The 22035-nt window shown below is 57.7% G+C and overlaps 2 protein-coding genes across 3 annotated transcripts; both read left to right on the top strand.

Annotated features, from left to right (window-relative positions):
• Positions 1 to 12: 12 nt before the first annotated feature.
• On the top strand, positions 13 to 14642 carry UBFD1 (ubiquitin family domain containing 1). Of its 2 annotated transcripts, none has more exons than XM_054271305.1 (7): positions 13 to 70; positions 300 to 566; positions 734 to 942; positions 1952 to 2017; positions 2210 to 2315; positions 14126 to 14243; positions 14548 to 14642. In XM_054271305.1, coding segments are annotated over exons 1-7 (795 nt in total). In that variant the 5' UTR covers positions 13 to 42; the 3' UTR covers positions 14549 to 14642. The 2 variants fall into 2 exon arrangements, with proteins under 2 accessions (XP_054127280.1, XP_054127279.1); XM_054271304.1 differs by lacking the exons at positions 14126 to 14243; positions 14548 to 14642 and adding exons at positions 5185 to 5267; positions 6494 to 7945.
• Positions 14643 to 15118: 476 nt separating this feature from the next.
• ERN2 (endoplasmic reticulum to nucleus signaling 2) lies at positions 15119 to 21064 on the top strand. The gene is made up of 19 exons (XM_054271269.1): positions 15119 to 15176; positions 15264 to 15336; positions 15470 to 15592; positions 15669 to 15770; positions 15998 to 16259; positions 16364 to 16442; positions 16522 to 16672; positions 16946 to 17067; positions 17222 to 17398; positions 17487 to 17736; positions 17994 to 18084; positions 18562 to 18751; positions 18957 to 19056; positions 19202 to 19401; positions 19730 to 19877; positions 19971 to 20098; positions 20283 to 20406; positions 20630 to 20697; positions 20776 to 21064. The coding sequence occupies exons 1-19, from the start codon at positions 15174 to 15176 to the stop codon at positions 20965 to 20967; spliced, it is 2583 nt and encodes an 860-aa protein (XP_054127244.1). The 5' UTR covers positions 15119 to 15173; the 3' UTR covers positions 20968 to 21064.
• The last annotated feature ends 971 nt before the right edge of the window (positions 21065 to 22035 follow it).

The following is a 22035-nucleotide window of genomic DNA, read 5'->3' as shown; positions in this document are numbered from 1 at the left end:
GCGTTTCCCGGCGTGCCCCGCGGCGGATTGTACACAATCATCATGGCCGCCGCCGCTGCCGCCGCCGATGGTACGAGCGCGGCCGGCAGCGCGGAGCCCGCGGTGGCCGCGGCCCGGGGTACCGGGAGCCCGCGGGGCCCGGAGCCCGTGGTGCCGGTGCAGGGGGCGGCGGGGCGGGCCGGGGGGCGCCGGCGCGGGGAGCCGGCCCCGGACACGCTGCGGGCGGCGCTCCGGGGCCGGAGCGGGGCCGGGCCGGGGCAGCTGCCGCGGGCCGGGATCTTCCTGTCCGCTCCCCGCAGGTGCCGAGGAGCCGGGCATGGAGGCGGAGGCGCAGGAGCTGCCGCTGGGCCGCGGCGGGGCGGGCGGCTCGCCGGCGGCGGGGCGGTCTCCGGACGGCGAGGAGCGCCGGGAGCCCCCGGAGGCATCCGTCAGCAACGGCGGCGACGAGGACGGCGGCAGGGAGCTGGTGGAGCTGAAGGTGATCTGGAACAAGAACAAGTACGACGTGAAGTTCTGCCTGGACAGCACGGGAGCCGAGCTCAAGCAGAAGATCCACTCGCTCACAGGTGCGTGGGGCCGCCGCCGCTGCCGCGCCTCCCCCGCGCCGCCGCCGCTCCTCATCGCTGTGCTTGCCCCTCATCGCTGTGCTTGCCCTTAATCGCTGTGCTTCCCCTAATCACTGTGCTTGCCCCTCATCGCTGTGCTTGCCCTTAATCGCTGTGCTTGCCCCTAGGCCTCCCGCCTGCCATGCAGAAAGTCATGTTCAAGGGACTGCTGCCGGAGGAGAAAACCTTGCGGGAAATCAAAGTAACCAACGGAGCCAAGATAATGGTTGTGGGCTCTACCATCAACGATGTGTTAGCAGTAAATACACCCAAAGAGGCTGCTCAGCAGGACGTCAAAGCTGAGGAAAACAAAAAGGAGCCGCTTTGCAGACAAAAGGTAATTAATATCTCAATAACTGCTGGTGTGGGGGAGCGGTAGGATTTTTGTGATTCTCCTGCAGGCACTTGTGGGTCCTGTTCCTCCTCAGGTCAGGTTGGGGGTTCATTTCTGACAGCTCAGCATTGGAGGGACTCTGGGCAGGGGAGCAGCACAGAACTGTTTAGTCCAGCAGGGACTGGGGCTTTGCAAGACACTGCTTGTGCTGCCAGGCACAGCCAAGCATTTTGGTCCAGAAATGGAAACATTTGGTGGTTGTTAGTGCAAACCCAGCCCAGATTAACTCTGTCTAAAACCTATTTATTTTTTAGTGGCACAAAATAAGTTGATCTCCAAACTGCTCAAAACAATCACTAGGAAAGCAGTTCCTTCAGCTGTCCCAGCCCTGACAGGGATGTGGGCGTTGAATTCTCCTCTCAGTTTTTGTAGCACAGTGCAGTGGGGCTGCTTTGATGGCTGCTGAAGGATTGCTAGCTCAAGGTATTACCAGCCCTGTACCTTGCTCAAAATAAACCTGGTTAAATTAAGTAGTGCCTCCATGAAGCATGCTGATGGTTTTCTGTGATTTATCACGTTCACGCTCAGTGTAAATCCCGTGATTTTTAGGGTGCTCAGCCAGGTACAAGCCGTGAGTGTGGATTTGAACGTTACCACTGCTCTGATCCCATGCTGGTTTGGTGCTGGGCTGCACTGCCAGATGTGGAGAATTTCTGCCATTCCCTGGATGTAACACTTTGGATTTTATACACTTGTATTTATGTGCGTGTATATTTGAGAAGGCTGTTATCCTTGGCGTTATGTTGGAGTTCCACTTGTTTTGATAATTTCTTGGCAGTATTTGGAAAGTGCACAATGAAGTTTGAAAGTCACTGATGCCTGTGTGATCAATGCCTGTGAACAGCCCTCAGCTGTGTCCCAGTGCCATTGGGATGTGGTCAGGGGGCAGCTGCAAGCACACTGCAAGCTTTGTACCATTCCTGTGAATTTAATTTCTGTTTTTGTGTTGCAGCAACACAGAAAAGTGTTGGACAAAGGAAAACCTGACGACGTGATGCCTTCTGTCAAAGGCGTGCAGGTGCGTCAATAAAGCCTTGAGACGCTCAGAGTCACAGAGAGACTTCTCTGTGGTTTGAGGCCCTTCCCACTGGGTCAGTGGTTCCTTGCTGTTGTGGCAGAGGGCTGGAGGGACGGGTGGTCCTTTGCTGAGAAAGCTGGGGGTCTGTGTGTTTCCTGCCCACCCTGGCGTGACCGCTGTGTCTCGTTGCAGGAGCGGCTGCCCACGGTGCCGCTGTCCGGCATGTACAACAAGTCAGGGGGCAAAGTCAGGCTGACCTTCAAACTCGAGCAAGACCAGCTCTGGATTGGTACAAAAGGTGAGCACCTCTCAGCCTCGGGCATGAGCACTTGGTGACGGGGCTGTGACTGAACTGTGTGACCTAGAAAATCTTCTCCTCTGACTAAACTGTGTTTAGGGAATGATGTTGGTATTGCAGCGCTTCAAAAAGCTTTGTTTCCTTTCCTCACGTGCCATTCTCCCAGGGCATTGAATAGTATTTGATACTCCACATCAGTTCCTGAAAAACTGCAGTTCAGTGGTGTCAGCAGACTGAGGGTCCAGGGTGCTGTTCCTGGCTCCAAATGTCAATGGGCATTCTGGCATATCTCAAAGCACTCCATAAGCAGCATGGATTTGATGCCAGCAGTACACAGGGGCCCAATGGCTTAGCCAAGACTTGGAGGGAAAACTCAGAGCTGGGATAGAAACTGGGAGTGTTGGCATCTCTGGCACTCCGTGTCCTTCCAGCTGGAATTATGTGAATGTCTTGTCTCAGTAATGCCCAGCTGTGGTGCTGTGCAGAGGGCTTGGTGTGCAGTGGCCAGTGCTGCCAGGAGGAGCTGGGGATGAGGATGTTTGTGTCCTGGTTGTGGCTGGGATGGAGTTAGTTTTCTTCCCAGGAGCTGTTTTGGGTTGGGATGGGAGCAGTGCTGATAACAGGGGATGTTTTGGTTGTGGCTGTGCAGTGCTCCCCTCGGTCAAGGACTGTTTGGTGTCTCAGACCCTGCCTGTGAGGAGGCATGCAAGGAGATGCAGGGAACTGGCCAGGACAGCTGGCCAGAGCTGGCCAAAGGAACATTTCCCGCCATAGGGCATCGTGGCCAGTATAAACTGGGGGCAGTTGGCTGGGAGGGACTGGTCACTGAAGGGGCACAGGCTGGACATCAGTCAGCAGTGGGGAGCAGCTGTATTGGGCATCTCTGCTTTCTCTGGAGTTTCTTTTTTTTATTTTTTTTGTGACTATTATTATTACCATCAGTAGTAGCAGTATGTTTTACTTTGTTTCAGTCATTAAACTGTTCTTAGCTCAAACCATGCATTTTTCACTTTTTCCCAGTTCTCCTCCCCATCCCAGTGGGGCAGGGGGAGTGAGTGGCTGCCTGGGGCTGAACTGGGATCCCCCACCTGCCGAGGAAGCTGTGCTCCTTCAGTTTGGCTGGGCTGGCCAATATGTAGTCATGAGCAAGAGGGATGAGAGTGCTTGCTCACTGTGCCAGTACAGCAGCCTAACTGGGTGCTTACACTGCCTCCAGCTGCTGCAGTAGGTCCAAAGTAAGCAGAAATCCCCGAAGTTTTTGACCCTTTCTTTGTAGGACAGACTTGACTGTGAAGATTTTCTGGCTTTAAAACCTCTCTAGGTGCCAGTTGCAATGATTTCCTCCTGGGCAAAGTGATGGAGCAAGGCATTGGGGGTGGTTTTAACTCTCTAGATTGGGCAGGCAGATTTTTCTGTTACTGATCCCAGGTTCTAAATCCATGATTAGTATTTAGGGGATTGATCTCTTCCATCACCCCCCAGATGAGTTTCCAAGTGTAGTGTTTCTCAGGTGTTCTACATGGCATTGCTTAAGCTGTGAATTTGATTGTTGTAGTCATGTGTTTCCTGTACCCTGTTTCCCTGCTCCCCTGAGTCAGCAGCAGCTTGCAGCCTCTAGGGAATGGTTGTAATTGCTGGCTGTTATTGGGAAAAACTCCTTCCTCCTCTGAGAAGCCATGGCAGAGGCCAGGCTGGGGTGAACACGTCTGGGTGTTGGCACAGCTTGTCACCTGCTGGCCCTGCAGAGTTGGAGTGGTTCTTACCCCAGCCCTGCAGCCTCACAGGGGTTTGTGCAGGTGTTTGTAGTCTGAAGTTGCACAGAGGCATGGATAATGGGGTTTGTCTGTTGCTGGGATACTCAGAGCAGAAATCTATTTGGGGGATGCTGAACAAGGGCAAAATGGGGTTTTACCTCCTGAATGGAGTCACAGGTCTGAACAGGTAGTACAGAGTGAGCTCAGCTATGAGGCAGAGAATATTTTTCCTTATATCACTATTTATCTCCCAGTGTGCTTTCTGTAGGTAGGTTTGAGGTTTTTTGGATAACAAATTAAATAGATCTGTCTCAAGAGCAGTTTCTCCTTTGTAAAGTGTTTTGGGTATTCTCTGCATTGTATCCAGAAGATAATTTTCAGCTGATGCTGGATGCTTGACCTGGAAGGCAGGACCTTGGAATTGAGTGTGTAGAAAGGAGAGAGGACAGAGCTGATGGGAAAGCTCTGCCCTGGACCACGTTCCTTGTGGCTCTTGTCATTGCCTCTGGCTGCTGATGTTACTCTGCCATGTAACTGTAGTCCTTTTTGGGGCTTCAGTTTCTCTTACCTGTTTCTTTCCCTATTTTCTGTTATATTCCCTTCCCTGTGCTTCTCTGCTCGCTGCCTCAGGGTAAAGCCTGGCCTAAGCTTTCAGAGTTAGGTCAGCTTATCTTTGCCAGCTTTCAGGCTTGCTGTTGAGAGTTCAGTGCAGTCCTTGGCAGTCAGTCCTGAGTGTTCCCATACCTGGACTGGATTCCATAGGATGAGCATCCCTGCTGCTCCAGGGGAGTTCCTTATGGGAAAACATTAAGTAAATCCTGGGATTTCCCATCACTCAGTCTAGGCCCAAATGATGAGCACTGAAATGCTCCGTGTGATGCAGGGGAGCTGTGTGATCCAGGTTTGGGTTCCTTCGCAGTGCTGGGTCCAGCTGTGGGTGTGGGGGGTGTGGTGCTGCAGCCACCACGTCCTGGGCAGCAGGTGTCCAAAACTCACCTGGAGGGGACTCTGCTGGCCTGAGGAGATTTTGGCATTAATGGAGGTGGTGTATGAAATGAATATGAATACTGCTTCCCCGCGTGTCAGAAATAATACTTTGATCAATTTTAATGTAGAGAGAACAGAAAAGTTACCCATGGGGTCCATTAAAAATGTGGTGAGTGAACCTATTGAAGGCCATGAGGATTATCACATGATGGTGAGTAACAGCTCTACTTTAATCATATCCATCTGATTCCTTCATGCAGCACCCACTGCTGAGGCTGCAGGTCAGGGCAGGCTGGAGGTGGATGGTGGTTCCAGCCTTGTGCAGATGGGGACATGGGCTCCTCTCACACTGTCAATATTTTGGGTCCACATTTAATATCTGCAGCTGTGTGGAAATCCAGAGTGTTTTCACACAAACATGAAGTGCTTAAGCATTATTTTGTATCTTCTGACTGTGACAGTGTTAAACCAGTAAACATGTTCACAACATAGCTCATGATTTCTTAACGGTAGGGATATTTTTTGTACCTGGTTTAATGTCTTGATTCTGTGGTATTTATATGAACAACAGACCTTGATGGAGGTTAAGAAAAAAGGGATTTGATGCTGTAATATCTTTTCATACCTGTAATTTTCTGAACAACTCGCATGGGATCTAGCAAAGTTATATTTCAGAAGAGAGCTGTGCTAATGTACTGAAATTTTGGCTGTTTATTTTAATCCATGGGTTTTTTTAAGATCCTGCTTTTCAAAGCACAGTAACTAACTTTTGATGTTGAAGTAAGTTTCTTTTCTATAAGAAGTCTGTTTCCCTCTTTAGGAGGAGGAAAGGGAAATATTTTTTCCTCCCCCTAAAGTCATGGCCTGCAGGAGGGTGCTGCTCTAGTCTCTGTCCAAGTACTTGGTTTTTGACCCCCCCTGTGAGAAGAGATCCTCTTCAGCACAAGTTGCAATAAACTTAGCCCACAGCAAGGGCAGAGGCTCTGGCATGCCATGGTGCCCCTCTCCTGGGCATAGGAGGGAAGTTGAGAGTAGGACATTATGTCTAAACATAAAATCCTGTGGCTATAAAAACATGGTCATTGTCCTGTTTAGTTCCTGTTCGGCTTCTCAGCTCTGAGGTTTCTTTGGAGACTCTGAGTTATGCTTCAGGTTGTCTACCAGAATAATTTCCTCATGTTCTTGAAACTGGCCAGGAGTTGTGGTTGCTGTTGTGATGTTGTAAAAGGGAAGAGCTCATGGTTTCCTCGGCCTCTGCAGCTCTTGTTCTCTGCAATGCTCCTTTAATTGCCCACCAAGGAGCTGTGGAATGCCCCGAGTGCTGCAGGGAGCAGCAGGTGGGACAGGCTGGTCTGGTTTGGCAGTGGATGAGCTGTGCCTGTCCACTGGCACCGGCTCTTTGTTCCCATGTGTAAATGTTGTCATTTTTAATTGCAGGCATTTCAGCTGGGCCCAACAGAAGCATCTTACTACTGGGTCTATTGGGTCCCAACTCAGTATGTCGATGCAATCAAAGACACGGTGCTGGGGAAGTGGCAGTATTTTTGAAAGCACGCTCACCTCTGGCACAGGAAAATGACACAAATCTAAGGACACTGCTGGGAGAGGCCTCCAACATCCCTGGATGTGACAGTCCTGGAACTTATTATTAAAACATGCTAAACGAGGCATGGATGGAAGCCAGAGGTGATGTTCTTTCACCATTAGTTTACTTTTAACTTAACGATTTCACCATCCCTTTTCTGCAGTCAGCTTCAACCATATTTAAAGCAAATACAATGGAAATCAATAAATCTTAATTCACAAAATATTGTGTGTAATACACTTAAATCTGCTGAGAGTTGATCTTCCAGTTTAGTTTTAAAGAGAAAATATTGCAATGTATTATTGAGGATTTTTTACGTGGTTTGAACAAAACCAAATATTTTCATAATCTCTCAGTTATCAGCATTAGACTTACTTTAGTGACTTGGTTGTGAAGGGGACTTTGAGGGGCAGATTTTTAAGAGCTAACTGTAGCAGAGCACAGCGTCGCTGTTGGTGAAGCCATATCCCGCTGGCCCTCCAGGGCAGCCTCCACTCCTTGGTAGCAGAACTAATTCTTTGTTTTAACCCAAAGACGCCCTGCTTGCTTGGGATGTTTCCTGGCCTTTCCCGAGTCTGGCAGCTCCAGGTTGGTCGATGTGGCGTGTTTGGAGCAGGTGAATTGTGCAGGGAGGCTTTGTCGTGGCGGGTGACCCAGTGCTGCCAGCTGCTCCCTCCTGTGCCCGGTCGGTGCTTCACTCCTGCCCTGGGCTGCTGCATTTCGGGAGCATTTTCTTGCTCGTGCATGTTGCAGTCCAGGATCATTTTGCAGCTGCTGCGTTGACACTGAGCTGTTGGACTGGGAACACCCTTGTGCTGCTGGTGTGAGCAGGGGGACGCGGTGGCATGGACGCGGATGGAAACGCTGTACCGCTGCAGCGGGACACAGATCTCCCAAAGGGAGGGAACCACAGAGACCTTCCTGCCCTGTTTGGGGTGGGGGAAGTAAGGAAGAGAGAAGCTCCGAGGCTGTTTTGGATTCTTAATAACAGCAGCAGTCTTTGTGAGCTGGATTTGAAAATTTGTAGTGATGGAATTCAGGTAATTTAGATTAACCATCCAGCGGGGGATGTTCTGAAATGTAAACCACCTTCCAGCTTTTCTCCTGCTCCAGTTCACAAGAAGCCCTCACACCCGATTCTGTCAGAAGGAACGTGCTGTGCCTGGGGCTGTGGTGCTCTGTGTGTCATGCCAGCCATCCATGTGCCATTTCTCTCAGGTGTTCTGAACAGAGCCCTCAGCCCTGCACAGGTGCAAAGCCCATAGCAGGTGGCATTGTGCAGCCAGACTGGAGCAGCTCGCACATCCCTGGGGCTCAGTGCTGCTCCAGGCCAGTAGCTCAAAGCCATGCAGAAACAGCCTTTTAGGAACAGCCAATCTGAATATGCTCCATGTCCACTCTTCCCTCTCCTTGAGGGAAGAGCCCAGTTGAAGCACAGCAGTGCAAATTCCCAAATGAGTATTTATTTTACTTTTATTTTACTTGAGAGACTGGAAAACACATTGGCTTTCTGTAGGTTTTGAGGTCACATGTTTCCCTGTAGCCTCTAGACAGCAGCTTTTAGTTTGCATTTTCTGTTTGAGCAGCCACGCAATATGAGTTTTAAAGGTGTTTCATATCCTACATCAAATCTAGTGCTGTGCTTGTGACTCCTGTAGCTTGGGGTATTTCCTTTCTGTGTACAAGGCAGCAGCAGTGTGTCCTGACACGCGTGGCAGGGCCAGGAGAGCTGTGTCAGCTCCATCACACCTGTCATTTCCTAGTTGTCAGCCCTGGTGTAAAGGCTGAAATTAACAATTGGTTACCTGGTGGAAGGTGTGGGCACTACAGGATAAAGCAGAGGGGTGACACTGGCTCTTTCTGTCACCTGGGGCCACGTTGCCACCTTGCTGGTTCTGTGATGATCAGCTCCCATTTGTTCCTCAGTGTGCTCAGACCTGTCAGTGCATCTCTTTGTGTTCCGTTTCCTTCCCTGTCCCTTCACCCCCTTGCCCCTGGGGAGGGCAGCAGCATTGTGGTGCCCTGGTGCCCGAGTTCAGCCCCTCCCCAGCTCCTGTGCAGGACGCAGCGACCGGGTGAGTAACTCTGGGGCCAGTGGGGACAGGCACTGACCGCTGCTGGGGCACAGGGCACTGCCACACCCCGTGCCAGGGGCACAGCTGCCCCGTCCTGGGCCGCACACAGCCCAGCAGCTCAAAGGAGACTCAGCGCAAACCCCCGGGTTACGTGCAGATTTTAAACATGAAGAAAATACTATAGAGTAAGAAAATGTGATCCTGTTTAGGCGCTTCCTTGCAGGGTGGATCTGATTGGAAAAATGAAAATGTCTCATTTTTTTGTTCTATGTGCAAAATTTGAATTAAAATACAGGAAAGTGACTTATAAATGCTTTAGTTGGTGTTTGTTGGCTCAATATCCCAGGCTTCTTGGGATCTCTTTGAAATGAGTATTCTAGTTGAAATTAGCAGCGCTGCTTTTAGGATCCTTTCTCTTTGGGAATGATGTGGAGTTGGGTATGTTCTGGCATACACCAGTTTTTCCAAGGCAGTTACTGACATTAAGAAACACCCTCTTTTTAGTGGGATAGTGCCACAGTTGCCTCTCAGCCATTGCCTGCCTCTCTCAGCTTTGGATTTTGTTCTGTGGTCACTGTGACCATCCCAGAGCAGACTCAGCATAACCAGTGATCCCAGGGAGGAGTTTGGTCCTCAGTGAGACACAGTGTGTGAGTAAATTGTGAGTACACTTGGAGTTGGTGATAAAGATGGTTCTGAGATCTGACATTCATTCTGTGGGCATTCAGTACCAGCTGCACAGACGTGTATTTCTGTTAAATCACAATTTACCAGGGTGCTCCCAGCAGCGGCTGCTGTGTGTAGGTGTGATTCCCCGGGAGCAGCCTGGGGTGCCACTCCGTGTGAGGTTGCACTGAGTGTTTTCTGGGCTTGCTCATTGCAGGTTAAAGTGTTGGTGAGGCAAATGCAGGTCCCTGCAGGACACAGCTGGTGTTTGCTGTTGGCTGCTCCCAGAGCCCAGGCAGTGTCCCCTCGTTGCTGCCATCTTGGGATTCCTCCTGCCAGTCCCCCAGCTCCTTCCCTACCTTGTTCCATGACACTGGGTACCACAGCTCACCTGTGTGCCATCCCTTCCCCTTTCCGTGCCCAGCACTGCAGGTTTCTCCTCCTCTACTTGTCCCAGGTTCGGTATCCTTTCCTCTGTTGGTGCATCCCAAGTGTAAGCAGTCCCAGGGTCACTGCTTCCTTGGGAATGCAGAAGTGTTGTTGCTCAGCCTGGTTGGGGTTTGAACAGACTGTCTTGCATGAAGAACTTGTGTTACTCGCGTGGTTTCATACCAAGTTTAAAGTAAATGATTAATTTCCATTAATGACTCTGATGAGGAATGTGTAACTACAGTCAGGGTGTTCTGGTGACGGAAGAGAGGGATCTGGATTCAAAGGAGATAAACTCACCACCACCACGCCGTGCTGGTGCCACACACACCCTGCCCAGCTTGCCCCTGCTGGCTGGTGCCCACTGCTCCGTGCTCTAAGGGCCAAAGAGAAACAATTCCCTGCTGCTGCCTGCCCAGGTGCCACGGCGGGGTCTGCTCTGCCCCCGCCACAGCCACGGTCCTGACCCCGCCGCTGCCCCGGGCGCTCCCTCCCTGCTCCCGGCCTTGCAGGGCTTGTTTCCACACTCCCCTCGGTTTACTTTTCTTCCTTTGTAACTTGGTTTTTCCAGTGGAGCCGTTTGCACCCTCAGTTCTGTCCAGCACCTCTCCCCACCTGTTAGGATGAGGCCGCTGGCATCTTGTTTTGTTAGTGAGTGTCCTTGTCACCGGAGGGGACCAGGAGAGCCCTAGCAAGGCTGGTATGAAACGTGGCCATTTTACCTTCTAGCCAAGGATTCCTCTTGGTAGCTCATGGAAGTTCACTCTGTCTTATCCATACTCTAAGCGATTAATTCTTTGGTTTTATATTTAAAAAAACCAACTTAGATATTTGTGTTCACTGCAGATTTATTTTAAATGGAATATGTGAGTACCATGTATTATGGTATTTTTAAATAATCTATTGCCTATTTTGGGGGGAGGGAGATGACAAATATTTAGTCTTAGATTTGCACTGCTGGATTTTTTTAAGTGTAACCTTGACTGGTTATCCTGGTGTTTTATTCTGTAAGATTAGTCTTATGAATTAAAGTTTGATAATTAAGTATCTCCGTGTTTGAGTGTTTCAATATTCTGTATGTACTGAACTGCTTCCTCCTGCATGAACAACTGTGAGCAAAAGGTTTGTAGTGAGTTTCTTTGCAGGAAGATGGACACAGGCCTAAGTTCAGGAGACCCCACACCCGGTGGCACATCAAAGCCGTGGGTGCCCATCTCCCACGTTGGGGATTTGGGTTCTGCTGCCCTGTGCCACTGCACACACACAGGCTGTGAATTACGGGATGGTCTCTACCTCCCTGCCCAAAGCCGGGCTTTAATCTGCTTTTGCACCGAGCTGGGCCGGTGCTGCTGTGGTGTCACGGTCACACTTGGGGCCATTGAACAGCCCCAAGCGGGTGCTCGGAGCAGCCCCAGTGCAGGGCGTGCGGCACCCTCGGCACTGCCGTGCTGAACCGGTGCTGCTCGGGATTGCCGTGCTGAACGGGCACCCTGGGATTGCCGTGCTGAACCGATCTGCTCGGCGTCGCTTCCCCCTTTAGACAGCTGCTGTCCCACCCAAAATCCCCATCTCAGTCGGGTCGGTAGCCCCAGTTGGCGCTGCCGTTCTCCCAGCTACCCGCGGGCAGCTCCTGTTCGCCGTGGTGCCCGGTGTGCCCTGGCTCTCGGTTCCAGCGGTCCGTGGGGGCGGGGTCCCAGCGCAGCCCCCGGTCCCCGCTGTCCTCGGGCCGAGCTCCCGGCACACGGGGCTCAGGAGGGCGGCAGGAGCCGGCTCCTCCGCCGCTACCGCCGGGAGGGCTTCGCCCGCCTTACCGGCCGGAGGAACCGCCCTCGGCTCGGTGCCCGCGGCCGGGCCGGGGCCGGTGCCCAGGGCGGGGGGACGCGGGGCTGTGCGCTGAGCGCGGCTCCTCCCGCGGGGCCGGAGGGTGGCGGGGCGGGGAGGCCGGCGGGCCCGCGGGCCGGGGTGCGTGTGCGGAGCGCGGGGGGCGGAAGCCGCGTCCGGGACCCGCCCCGGCCCCGCTGACTCACGGCGGCCGCGCGGCCCGGCCCGGCCTGGCCTGGCCGGGACATGGGACATGGGCGGCCCCGGCGCGCCGCGCCCGCGGGGGCTCCGGGGGCTCCTGCCGCCGCTACCGCCGCTGCTGCCGCTGCTTCTGCTGCTGCGCCCGCCGCCCCCGGCACAGGTACGGCCGCCGCTGGCAGCGGGGGTGGGACAGCGCCCGGGAGGGGACAGTGCGGGAGGACAGCGCGGTCCCGCGTAGCTCCCGGTGCTCCCGGTGCTCGCCGTGCCCCGCGCGTCCTGCGGGAGGGCGCCCGGCACTCGGTGCCCGGGCTGTGACAGGGGCGCCCCGCGCTCGGGGCAGGTGCGGCAGCGCGGGCGGGAGCGGCCGCGGGTGCCCCCGGGCAGCGGGGCCCGAGCGGGGGCACCCCGTGGTGCTCGGGGTGCGGGTGAGGGGCCGCGGTGCCCGCGGGGCCGGGATGCTGCCGGGACCCGCGGCCGCTCGTGGGCGCGTTGGCCGCGGTGCGATGGAGCGCCGGGCTGTCGCCCGGGCCGGGGCCCCTGCGGCACCCAGAGCGGGGATTGTTCTCCATCCTCACCCCTGGGCCCGGCTGTGGCGGCAGCGGAGTCCCCTTCCCCCTCTGCCTGGTCCTGCTGCCTGTCAGGGTGGTGCCTTCGGAGCCGGATCCGGCTCCTGCAGCTGGTGGCGGTTCAAGTGGATAGGCAGCGTGCCAGGGCGGCTTTGGATTACACGGCTAGAGCTGCTTCACTGGAGGAAGCAGAAGATGCTGGCGCCGAGTTTCTGTCTGTGCTTGGGCATCCCTCTCTATCCATCCTTGGGGGAGTGAGGTGCCCCGAGCCCCCGGCTGAGCTCAGCCCCAGCAGCATCGCTGCAGAGTCCGGAGTGCTGTGGTGGAACCTCGGGAAAGCTCCTGGGACAGCCCGTGGGAGCAGCCACACTTGTGGGCTGGGGCTGGGACCAGCGGGAGGGTGGCAGCTCCCAGGCACCCAGTGCTCCCAGTTCTGCCCATGGTGGTTTATGGGGAGCAGGCAGGCAGCCTGGCCTTTGCCCGAGTGCCCTGGCACCAAAACACTTGCAGAAGGGATGGAAAAATCCCCAGTGCTTCAGGGGGGAAGGAAGCAGAGAGCCCTGATGGCTGGGGGGGCCCGGCAGTCTCAGTTTCCCCCGGGCAGGTGGCCACACTGCAAGAGCCCCTGTCTGCCAGCCTGGCACGTCCCCAGCCAGCAGCAATCCCTCCTGCATGGCCATGGGGGGTGCAGGAGCCATGCTGGGGAGCAGTTCCCTGCCGTGTCCTCTGGGCAAAGCCAGAGCAGGGAAACTCACTCTGACCTCACCTGATAATGAAGCAAAAAGAAGTGCAAATGAAAGAACTGGGCTGGAGGCGCAGAGGTTGATATGAGGCGCATTGTGAGGGAGGTGTGTGTGCTCCTGTGCTTTGTTGCAGCTGAAGGAATCTCCTGGCCCTGCCGTGCCACAGCCACTCTTGTACTGTCAGTGCTGCTCTGCAAATGGGCTCAGGCTCGCATGCGGGTCCTGGCTGGGCACAGGCCACTGGCTGCTCCCTGCTCCACAGCCAGGACAGGCCCCCAGGACAGGCTGTGCCAGCTCAGGCTCCCCGAGCAGCGAGGGCACTGCTGAGGGGCTGGTCTCCTGGGGTGTCCTTGTGCCTCTCACACTGACCTGTGGCCAGCCAGGGCCTCAGTGCTGCTGCCAGATCCTGGCACTGGGGACTGCCAGAGCCGTGTGTGTCCCGTGCTGTTTGCCCATCCCTGTTTGCTGACAGGGCGAGGCTGGCATGCGTGGCGCTGGCTGAGCTGGCACTCGCTATGCAGACGCCATACGTGGAAGCAGCAGCTCCTCTTCCCAGGTGAATTTGCAATTACTTCCTCAATGTCAGGCAGCTGAAACCTGCAGCTCTGAAGGCCCAGGCAGGCAATCATCACTTCTCTGGCATGAAAAGTCACCAGACTCGTTTGTTTCTGGAAGGAGCCGGTGGTCAGGCTGCTCTTGTCACCTTTAGAAAGGCATCCAGGGTTGTGACTGGGAACAGCCACACTGCAGTTCATCCCACCTGTGGGAAAACTCGTTCCAGGGAGCGGAGGGAGAGGGAAAGCTGCTCCAGCCCCAGGATGGCTGAGGTGGGATGTGAGCCAGGGGAGCCAGGGGCTGTAGGGGCGGGTGGTGCCAGTCACTGAGGGTGCAGCTGCCCCAGGAGCTGAGCTGCACAGAGGAGCTGGGCTGGGGGATTGCTCCCAAGTCTGGCTGATCTCTTGAGGATGCTGTGTCTGTCCTAGAGCCTCAAAGGCGGTGCTGTGACTGTCCCAGAAACGCTGCTCTTCATCTCCACACTGGATGGGAACCTCCACGCTGTCAGCAAGAGCACAGGGGACATCAAGTGGACCCTGAAGGATGGTGAGTACTGACTAGGCATTTGCTTACAGCCCAGCTCCTGGGGCATATTTGGGGTCTGGGAATGCTCCCCTGGCCTGGCTTTTGCTGGATGGGCTCTGGGCTGCCAGTGCTTCCAGTCTGGGGTGCGCTGCCAGCCCCGGCCCCAGGCACAGATGAGCATCTGCCTTTGTGTCTCTTTTGGCTCTGAAAGGCAAACAGGCTGCGTGGCTGGGCTGGGTGACAGTGCCACGCTGGGTAAACAGTGGTGTTGTGCTGTCCCACTCACAGCAGCGCTGCTGATGTGGCCTCTCACTCTCTGTTTCAGATCCCATTCTGCAGGTGCCGGTCTATGTGGCAGAGTGAGTGTCACCCCCACTGGGCAGTGCAGGAGGCTCCCTGATAACTGATGGAGCAACAGCAGGAAAGGGGAACCACAGAGAAATGAAATGCCCAGCCCATGCCGTGGCGTCCCCTTACCCTGTCCCTGGTGCTGGCACATGGTGATGAGGAGGAGCTGGCACCTGCTGCACAGCCGAGGAACTCTCAGCTCCACTGCACACACCAGCATGGAGAGAAATAGAGGGAAATCCCCCTGACAGCTCAGGGGCAGGCGGGCAGCGAGAGCTCCTTGAGACAGGCAGGGCATCCGCCGGCCTGGTGGATGGGCACTGGGTGGCTGTGGGAAGTCCCAGGACTGACCAGAGTGGGATTTATCTCCTGCAAAACCCAGTGCTGCAGGTGCCCAGGAAAGGTCAAGTCCTGCAGGGACTCACCCTGGAGCAAGCCGCTAAAGGGGATTCTGCATTGTAGCCACTCTGTGTCCTCGGAGGTGCCTGGGGCAGGGAGTGGCTCACGTTTTATCCCTCTCTCGTGCTTCCCAGGCCAGCATTCCTTCCAGACCCCAATGACGGCAGCCTGTATATCCTGGGAGGAAAGAACAAGGAAGGCTTGATGGTCAGTAGGGCTGTGTGGCCGTGGGCACGCTGTGAGCCCTGGGGTCCCTGGGCTGCAGGGTGACCCTGTCCTGCTCCTGTGTTGCAGAAGCTGCCGTTCACCATCCCGGAGCTGGTGCAGTCCTCGCCGTGCCGCGGCTCGGACGGGGTGCTGTACACCGGTACGGACCCTGGGGTGCGCAGGACAGCCCTGCCCCGGCCCCAGGAGCTGTGCAGGGCACAGGCAGGGCTCAGAGGGAGCGCCTGGGGACAGGGGACTGCGGGGGCTTACAAAGAAGGCATTTTCCTTCTCAGGGAAGAAGCAGGACAGCTGGTTCATTGTGGACCCCAAGTCAGGGCAGAAGCAGACCACCCTCTCAACAGAGGCCTGGGATGGTCTGTGCCCATCCAGCCCCTTGCTCTACATCGGACGGACCCGTAAGTGCCCCCATCGACCCCCTGGTGCCAGGAATGGGGCCCTGGAGGTGACCTCGTGCCCTGCTGCTGTCCCCAGAATACGTCATCACCATGTATGACACCAAGTCGCGGGAGCTGCGCTGGAATGCCACCTTCTCCGAGTACTCGGCCCCGCTCTGCGAGGAGTCCTACCAGTACAGTGAGTGCAACTGCAGTGGCAGTCATGGCACTCGGCTCCCCAGTGCCCACTCCAGCAGGACTCTGGCTGTGCAGGGGCCTGGGGTGGCAGTGCCAGGGCCAGCAGGGCTCAGCTGTGCCCATTGCTGGGGACAGCAGGCAGCAGCCCACGACCAGTGGCGGAGCTGAGGGTGACCAGAGGAGACACAGCCAAAGTGCTGCATCCCTCATCCCTCTTGCTCTCTGCAGAAATGGCACACTTGGCCTCAAGCGGCGACGGGCTGGTGGTGACCCTGGACAAGGAGAGCGGGGAGGTCCTGTGGGCGCAGAACTACGGCTCACCTGTGGTTGGCATCTACCTGTGGCACCAGGACAGCCTGCGCCGCCTGCCCCATCTCAACGTGGCCATGGAGACCCTGCGCTACCTGACCTTCCAGTCACAGGACATCCACGTCCTCAAGTGGAGCTACCAGTCCGTCAAGGACTTCCCTGCCACCAAGACCCAGCTGCTGTAGGTGGTTCCTGAGCGGTGGCAGCCAGTGGCATTCGTGTTCCCCGTGCTCGGCCACCCTGGTCCGTGGCGGATGGAAGGTGATGCTTGTCCTTGCCCTGCAGGCCGGCGCTCTATGTGGGGAAGCATGCCACCAGTTTCTATGCTGTGACCTCCCTGGTGCACGGCAGCGTGGCGCTGGTGGTGAGTGTCCCCTGTGCCCCGCTGGAGCCACCACGGCGTGTCCGGCCGCCTGGTGCCCCACGAGCTGCCACGTCCCCAGCCCCAGGGCATCACGCTGGCCAGGATCGACGGCCCCACCACGGAGGACGTGACCATGAGGGAGTCCGGGGAGTGCGAGATCACGCCCAGCACGGACGTCAAGTACCCGCAGGGCAGCATCGCCTCACCTCCCAACCAGTGGCTCCTCATAGGTGCGGAGCTGTGGTAGGCACAAGCTCACCCATGTCCTGGCTCCCAGACAGTGCCCGGGGGGGAACACCCTGAGCTGCTGCTGTGCTTTGGGGACAATAGGCAACCTGCTCTGCCCAGTGGGGACCCTTTGAAGCAGGGCTCACAGTTACCCATGCTGGGGGTCCCATGAGAAGCAACCCCCCTACTCCAGGAGAGCCAGGGCTGCTGGCAAGGGATGGGTGCTGAAACCAAGAGGGGAACGGAAGGTTGTCTCTGTTCCCCTCCTGCCACAGGGCACCATGAGCTGCCTCCTTTGGTCCACACCACGATGCTGAGAGCCTTCCCAGAGAACCTGAGGAAAACCACGGAAACCATCATCCCCAGGGCTCCTCCCAGCAGGACCGTGTTCGACGATGTGAGTGGTGAAGGGTGCTGGGTCACTGAGGGGTCTGTGCTGCTTGGGGTGGGCAGTGGGTCCCCAGCATGGGACAGGACAGGAAGGAGGTCCCAAAGCCAAGTGCCCTGCGGTCTGTGCCTCTTGTGTCACCAGCCCTGGGTGTGTGTTGCAGTTCCTGTCCCCCAGCAGCCCCGAGGAGCCAGCTGTCCGCAGCGAGGGGCAGCTCCAGCCAGACCCTGTGCCGGGGGAGCAGCTGGAGGTGTACCCCGAGTCTGGCACCTGGGACCTGGTGATGGCTGGCGTTGGCACGGCTCTGCTGGGCGGGGGAATCCTGATCCTGCTGTTCATGGTGAGTGCTGCTGGTGGAGGGAGAGGGACACGGAGCCGATGCCCAGCGTGGCTCCAGGCTCTGAGTATTCCCATGGTTTGTGTTCCAGAAGATGCAGCGGCAGCACGTGGCCCAGCAGCAGCAGCTGGAGGAGCAGATACAGCTCCTGCAGCAGCAGCAGGAGATGCTGCTCTCGGGCCGAGTCTCCAGGGAGGGCGTCCCTGAGGAGCCCGGGGAGCTGGAGCTGAGCCAGGGCAGCGCCTCAGAGCTCTCACAGAGCTCCAGCCCCTCCGCCTGCCTGAAGGAGCTGGCTAACGGGACAGTCAGCCCAGAGCCAGCTGTCCCAGTGCCTGCTGAAGGTGGGTGCAGGGGAACGGGCCGGCTGTGGGGGCTTCTGTCCAGAGGTGCCAGCACCTAGAGCAGGTGCAGGGATGCCTGCAGATGAGAGGGCTGCAGCCTGCCTGGGATGGGAGGAGGTGCCAGATCTGCTGCTGGATAAGCATGGGCTACATAAGAGTAGGGCCCAAGAAATGGCCGGATGAATAGAGAAACAGGTGTCCTCTGTACAGAACTAATGCTTGGAGGCTGGAAGATGGCTGTCTTCTCTCCCTTGCAGATGCAGAACCAGACCTGGTTGTAGTTGGGAAAGTTTCTTTTAACCCCAAAGACGTGCTGGGCCATGGAGCTGGAGGAACCTTTGTCTTCAGGTGGGTGACACTGCTCCCTTTCTCCCTGGGAGCCACAGGGATAGTGACAAGGCAGGTCAGGGTGGTAGCCACTGGTTCAGGGACTTTTGATAGCTCACCCCCTTCACCTTCTTCTGGTCCTCATCCCACCCATCCTGGAGCTGGGCTCGTGGCCCTCACTGACCAGGCACTGGGTACACAGGGCAGGTCCCCCTTGCACCCCTCCCTGCCTGCCTGCGCCTGCTCTGGCTCCTTGCACAGTTCCTAGGCTCTGGCTGAGCCCCTTTTCCAGCACTGAACACAGAAAAAGTGAGGGATGTAATTTTCCTATGAAGTGGAGACCCTCCATTTCCCAGCTTACACTGGGAAGATTCCTGTCGGTGATGTGACAAGGCTTTGGGGTGCAGCAGTGTGGGTACAGCATGCTGGGCACCCTGTGGGTGAGGGTGGCCGGGCCCTGCCCCGCAGCACACGGGCACAGCAGGACTCTGTGCACAGGGGGCGGTTCGAGGGCCGCAGCGTGGCCGTGAAGCGCCTCCTGCCCGAGTGCGTGCACCTGCTGGAGCGCGAGGTGCGGCTGCTGCGCGAGTCCGACGAGCATCCGCACGTGGTGCGCTACTTCTGCACGGAGCGGGACCGGCAGTTCCACTACATCGCCATCGAGCTGTGCTCCGCCACGCTGCAGGAGGTGAGCCGGGCCCGGGAGCCCTGCAGGCACCGGCCTCGGGCACAGACTGCCTCTGGGGAGCTCCTCTGCATCGCCCCTCGGGCACAAACTGCCTCTGGGGAGCTCCTCTCCATCGCCCCCATCACACTGGGGTGGGTGTCTCTCCAGCCAGCCTGCCTTTGCTCAGTAAACCAGGCTTAGTTCCTCTCCTGCTGTGTGGTTCCAGTACGTGGAGAGCCCCAGCTTTGAGCGCCGTGGGCTGGACCCGGTGTCCGTGCTGCGTCAGACCATGTCGGGGCTGGCCCACCTGCACTCCCTCAGCATCGGTAAGGGCCAGCAGTCCCCTCTGCACCCCTCCTCAGCAAATGCTGCGGGGTTTGGCAGGACTGGGGCTTCAGCAGCACATGGGGCTGTGGCAGAGCCCTGCTTGCTCCAGCCCTGCCAGGTGACACCACAGCCTCTCACTTGCAGTGCACCGTGACCTGAAGCCCTGTAACATCCTCATCTCTGTCCCGAACCGCCACGGGCAGATCCGCGCCGTCATCTCCGACTTCGGCCTTTGCAAGAAGCTCCAGGGGGGCCGGCAGAGCTTCAGCCTCCGCTCCGGGATCCCCGGCACTGAGGGCTGGATCGCGCCCGAGGTGCTGCAGGACGCCCCGAAGGAGAACCCTGTCAGTGAGCCGTGGCCCCCCTGCCCCGGGTGCTCCTTGGGCCCACTGTGGCGTGTCCCCCATGCTGGCAGTGGCCTCGGGTCACACTGCTGGGGTACACAATTACGATGAGAGCTCCATGAGCCAGAGCCAGCCCAGACACAGGCACTGTGCTCCTTGCCGGGGTTGTCCCCGTGCCCCTGCCCTTGTGGGACAGTGCCCAGCTGTGCTCAGCACAGGTGTCTCATTAGGCTCCATTAGTCCTCAGAAATTCTGGGGTGGGGAGGTTGGAGGGGCTGTGAGATGCTGGTTTCCTTGCCCTTTGCCCACGAGCCCCCCTGTTTTTCAGACCAGTGCTGTGGACATCTTCTCAGCCGGGTGCATCTTCTACTACGTGGTGTCGGGGGGCCAGCACCCCTTTGGGGACAGCCTGCGGCGCCAGGCCAACATCCTGGCGGGCTGCTACCAGCTGAGCTGCCTGCAGGAGGAGGCTCACGGTGAGACCCGTCCCCACGGGGAGGCTCCGGGCTGAGGGCAGCTCCCTCTCCCGGCACAGGGACGAGCTCGCTGCTGTTCTGCTTCACCCCCAGACAAACTCGTTGCGAGGGAGCTGATTGTGGCGATGATCAGCGCCGAGCCCCAGCGCCGGCCCTCGGCCCCTGTGGTCCTTGTGCATCCCTTTTTCTGGAGTCAGGAGAAGCAGCTGCAGTTCTTCCAGGTGAGCCTCTGCTCTCCCACTGGCAGTGAATGCAGGTGTGCACTGAAAAACGTGCTGGAAACTGCTGCATTTAGGTCAACATGCTCCTTGTGAGCTACTCTTGGGAGGGCTGGGGTGTCCCTGGGTCTCTGTCCCACCTCGTGCAGAGCAGGGGCAATGCCATACGCACCTCTTGGGCACACAGGACGTCAGTGACCGTGTGGAGAAGGAGCCAGCCGAGGGGCCCATTGTCTCAGCCCTGGAATCGGGGGGACGGGCGGTGGTGAGGACCAACTGGAGGATGCACATCTCCCTCCCGCTGCAGATGGGTGAGCATGGAGGGGCCAGGCTCATCACTGGGCCCAGTGAAGCAGTGGGGCTTCAGGGGCTGGTGCTTTTACTGGCCAGCAGGCACCTGCTTGTGCCCAGGAACCAAAAGCGGGGCAGGTAAAGGTGGCAGCCCTTCCTTGGGAGGCCACAGTGCAGCAGGGCTGGGGCTGGCGCTACAGGGCTGTGTCCCCCCTCACTCTGTGTCTCCCCTGCTGTCCCCAGACCTGAGGAAGTTCCGCACCTACAAGGGAGGGTCAGTGCGTGACCTGCTGCGGGCCATGAGGAACAAGGTACGGCCACCCAGCTGCCCCGTGGCCCTGCCACCCCCACTGTCCCCATCCCCTCTGACATCCCCCTCTCTCCTGCAGAAGCACCACTACCACGAGCTGCCGGCCGACGTGCGGGTGGCCCTGGGCTCCGTCCCCGAGGGCTTTGTGGAGTACTTCACCTCCCGCTTCCCGCGGCTGCTGCTGCACACGCACGGGGCCATGCGGCTCTGTGCCCATGAGCGCACCTTCCGCTCCTACTACTGCCAGGGCCTGAGGGGCGACGGCGCCTGAGGGCCGCGGGTCACACACGAGAGCTGTGGGCCATGCCTGAGGGCTGCGGGTCAGGCCTGAGGGTTGTGGGTCACTCCCAAGGACCGTGGGTCATGCCTGAGGGCCGCGGGTCACACACGAGAGCTGTGGGCCATGCCCAAGGGCTGTGGGTCATGCCCGAGGGCCACAGGACACACACGAGAGCTGTGGGCCATGCCTGAGGGCTGCGGGTCAGGCCCAAGGGCTGTGGGTCACTCCCAAGGACCGTGGGTCATGCCTGAGGGCTGTGGGTTGTGCCCGAGGGGCAATGGCACCTGAGGGCCACGGGTCACACCCGAGAGCCACAGGTCATGCCCGAGGACTGTGGGTCAGGCCCAAGGACTGCGGGCCGTGCCCGAGGGCTGTGGGTTGTGCCTGAGGGGCAATGGTGCCTGTGGGCTGCAGGTCACACCTGAAGGCTGTGGGTCAGGCCCAAGGACCATGGGCTATGCCCGAGGGCTGTGGCTGCTGCTCCCCGCCCGGGCCCTCTCTTGGTGCCCTGCTGCCAGCCAGGCGAGGGCTCAGCAGGTGAGGGATGGGACAGCACCGTGCTCTCACCTGGGGGACCCTCTGGGCAGCCAGCACTCTGCCAACACTCAGCCAGACTCAGGTGTGAAGGCATTTGGGTCAGAAAACAAAGACATCTCAAGTGGATACAGTGCTTGGAGAAGAAAGAGGAAAACACATTGTGTTTTCACAGTGGGGCCCTGGCTCAGCGATACCCTCAGGCTGCCATCAGCCTCAGGGGACATGCACCAGGAACAGGAGGCTTTATCCCACAGGTTCTCTCCTGTGCCAAGGGCCTGGGGACACAACTCCTTGAGCTGTGCCCAGGACCAGTCCTGACACTGGAGCTGCCCCTCAGCCGTGGCAGGGCTCTGCTCACCAGGCCAGGCTCAGCAGCCACCCTGGGGCTGGGACCTGCCCATGGCACCCAGACTGTGGGGGCACAGCCCCACAATGGAGGTGTGAATCTCCGCTGTGCCCAGAACAGGGCTTTCTCCCTTAGGGGCCCCAGCAGCCTGTACCTGTGCCAGGCCTGGTGGCACA

This window comes from Melozone crissalis, unplaced genomic scaffold, assembly GCF_028551555.1.
Source record: "Melozone crissalis strain CALT ecotype California unplaced genomic scaffold, PUWL_Pcris_2 ptg000012l_1, whole genome shotgun sequence".
Taxonomy (NCBI): Eukaryota; Metazoa; Chordata; class Aves; order Passeriformes; family Passerellidae; genus Melozone; species Melozone crissalis.
The sequence above is the reverse complement of the archived record's forward strand: the minus strand, read 5'-3'. Positions and strand labels throughout refer to the sequence as shown.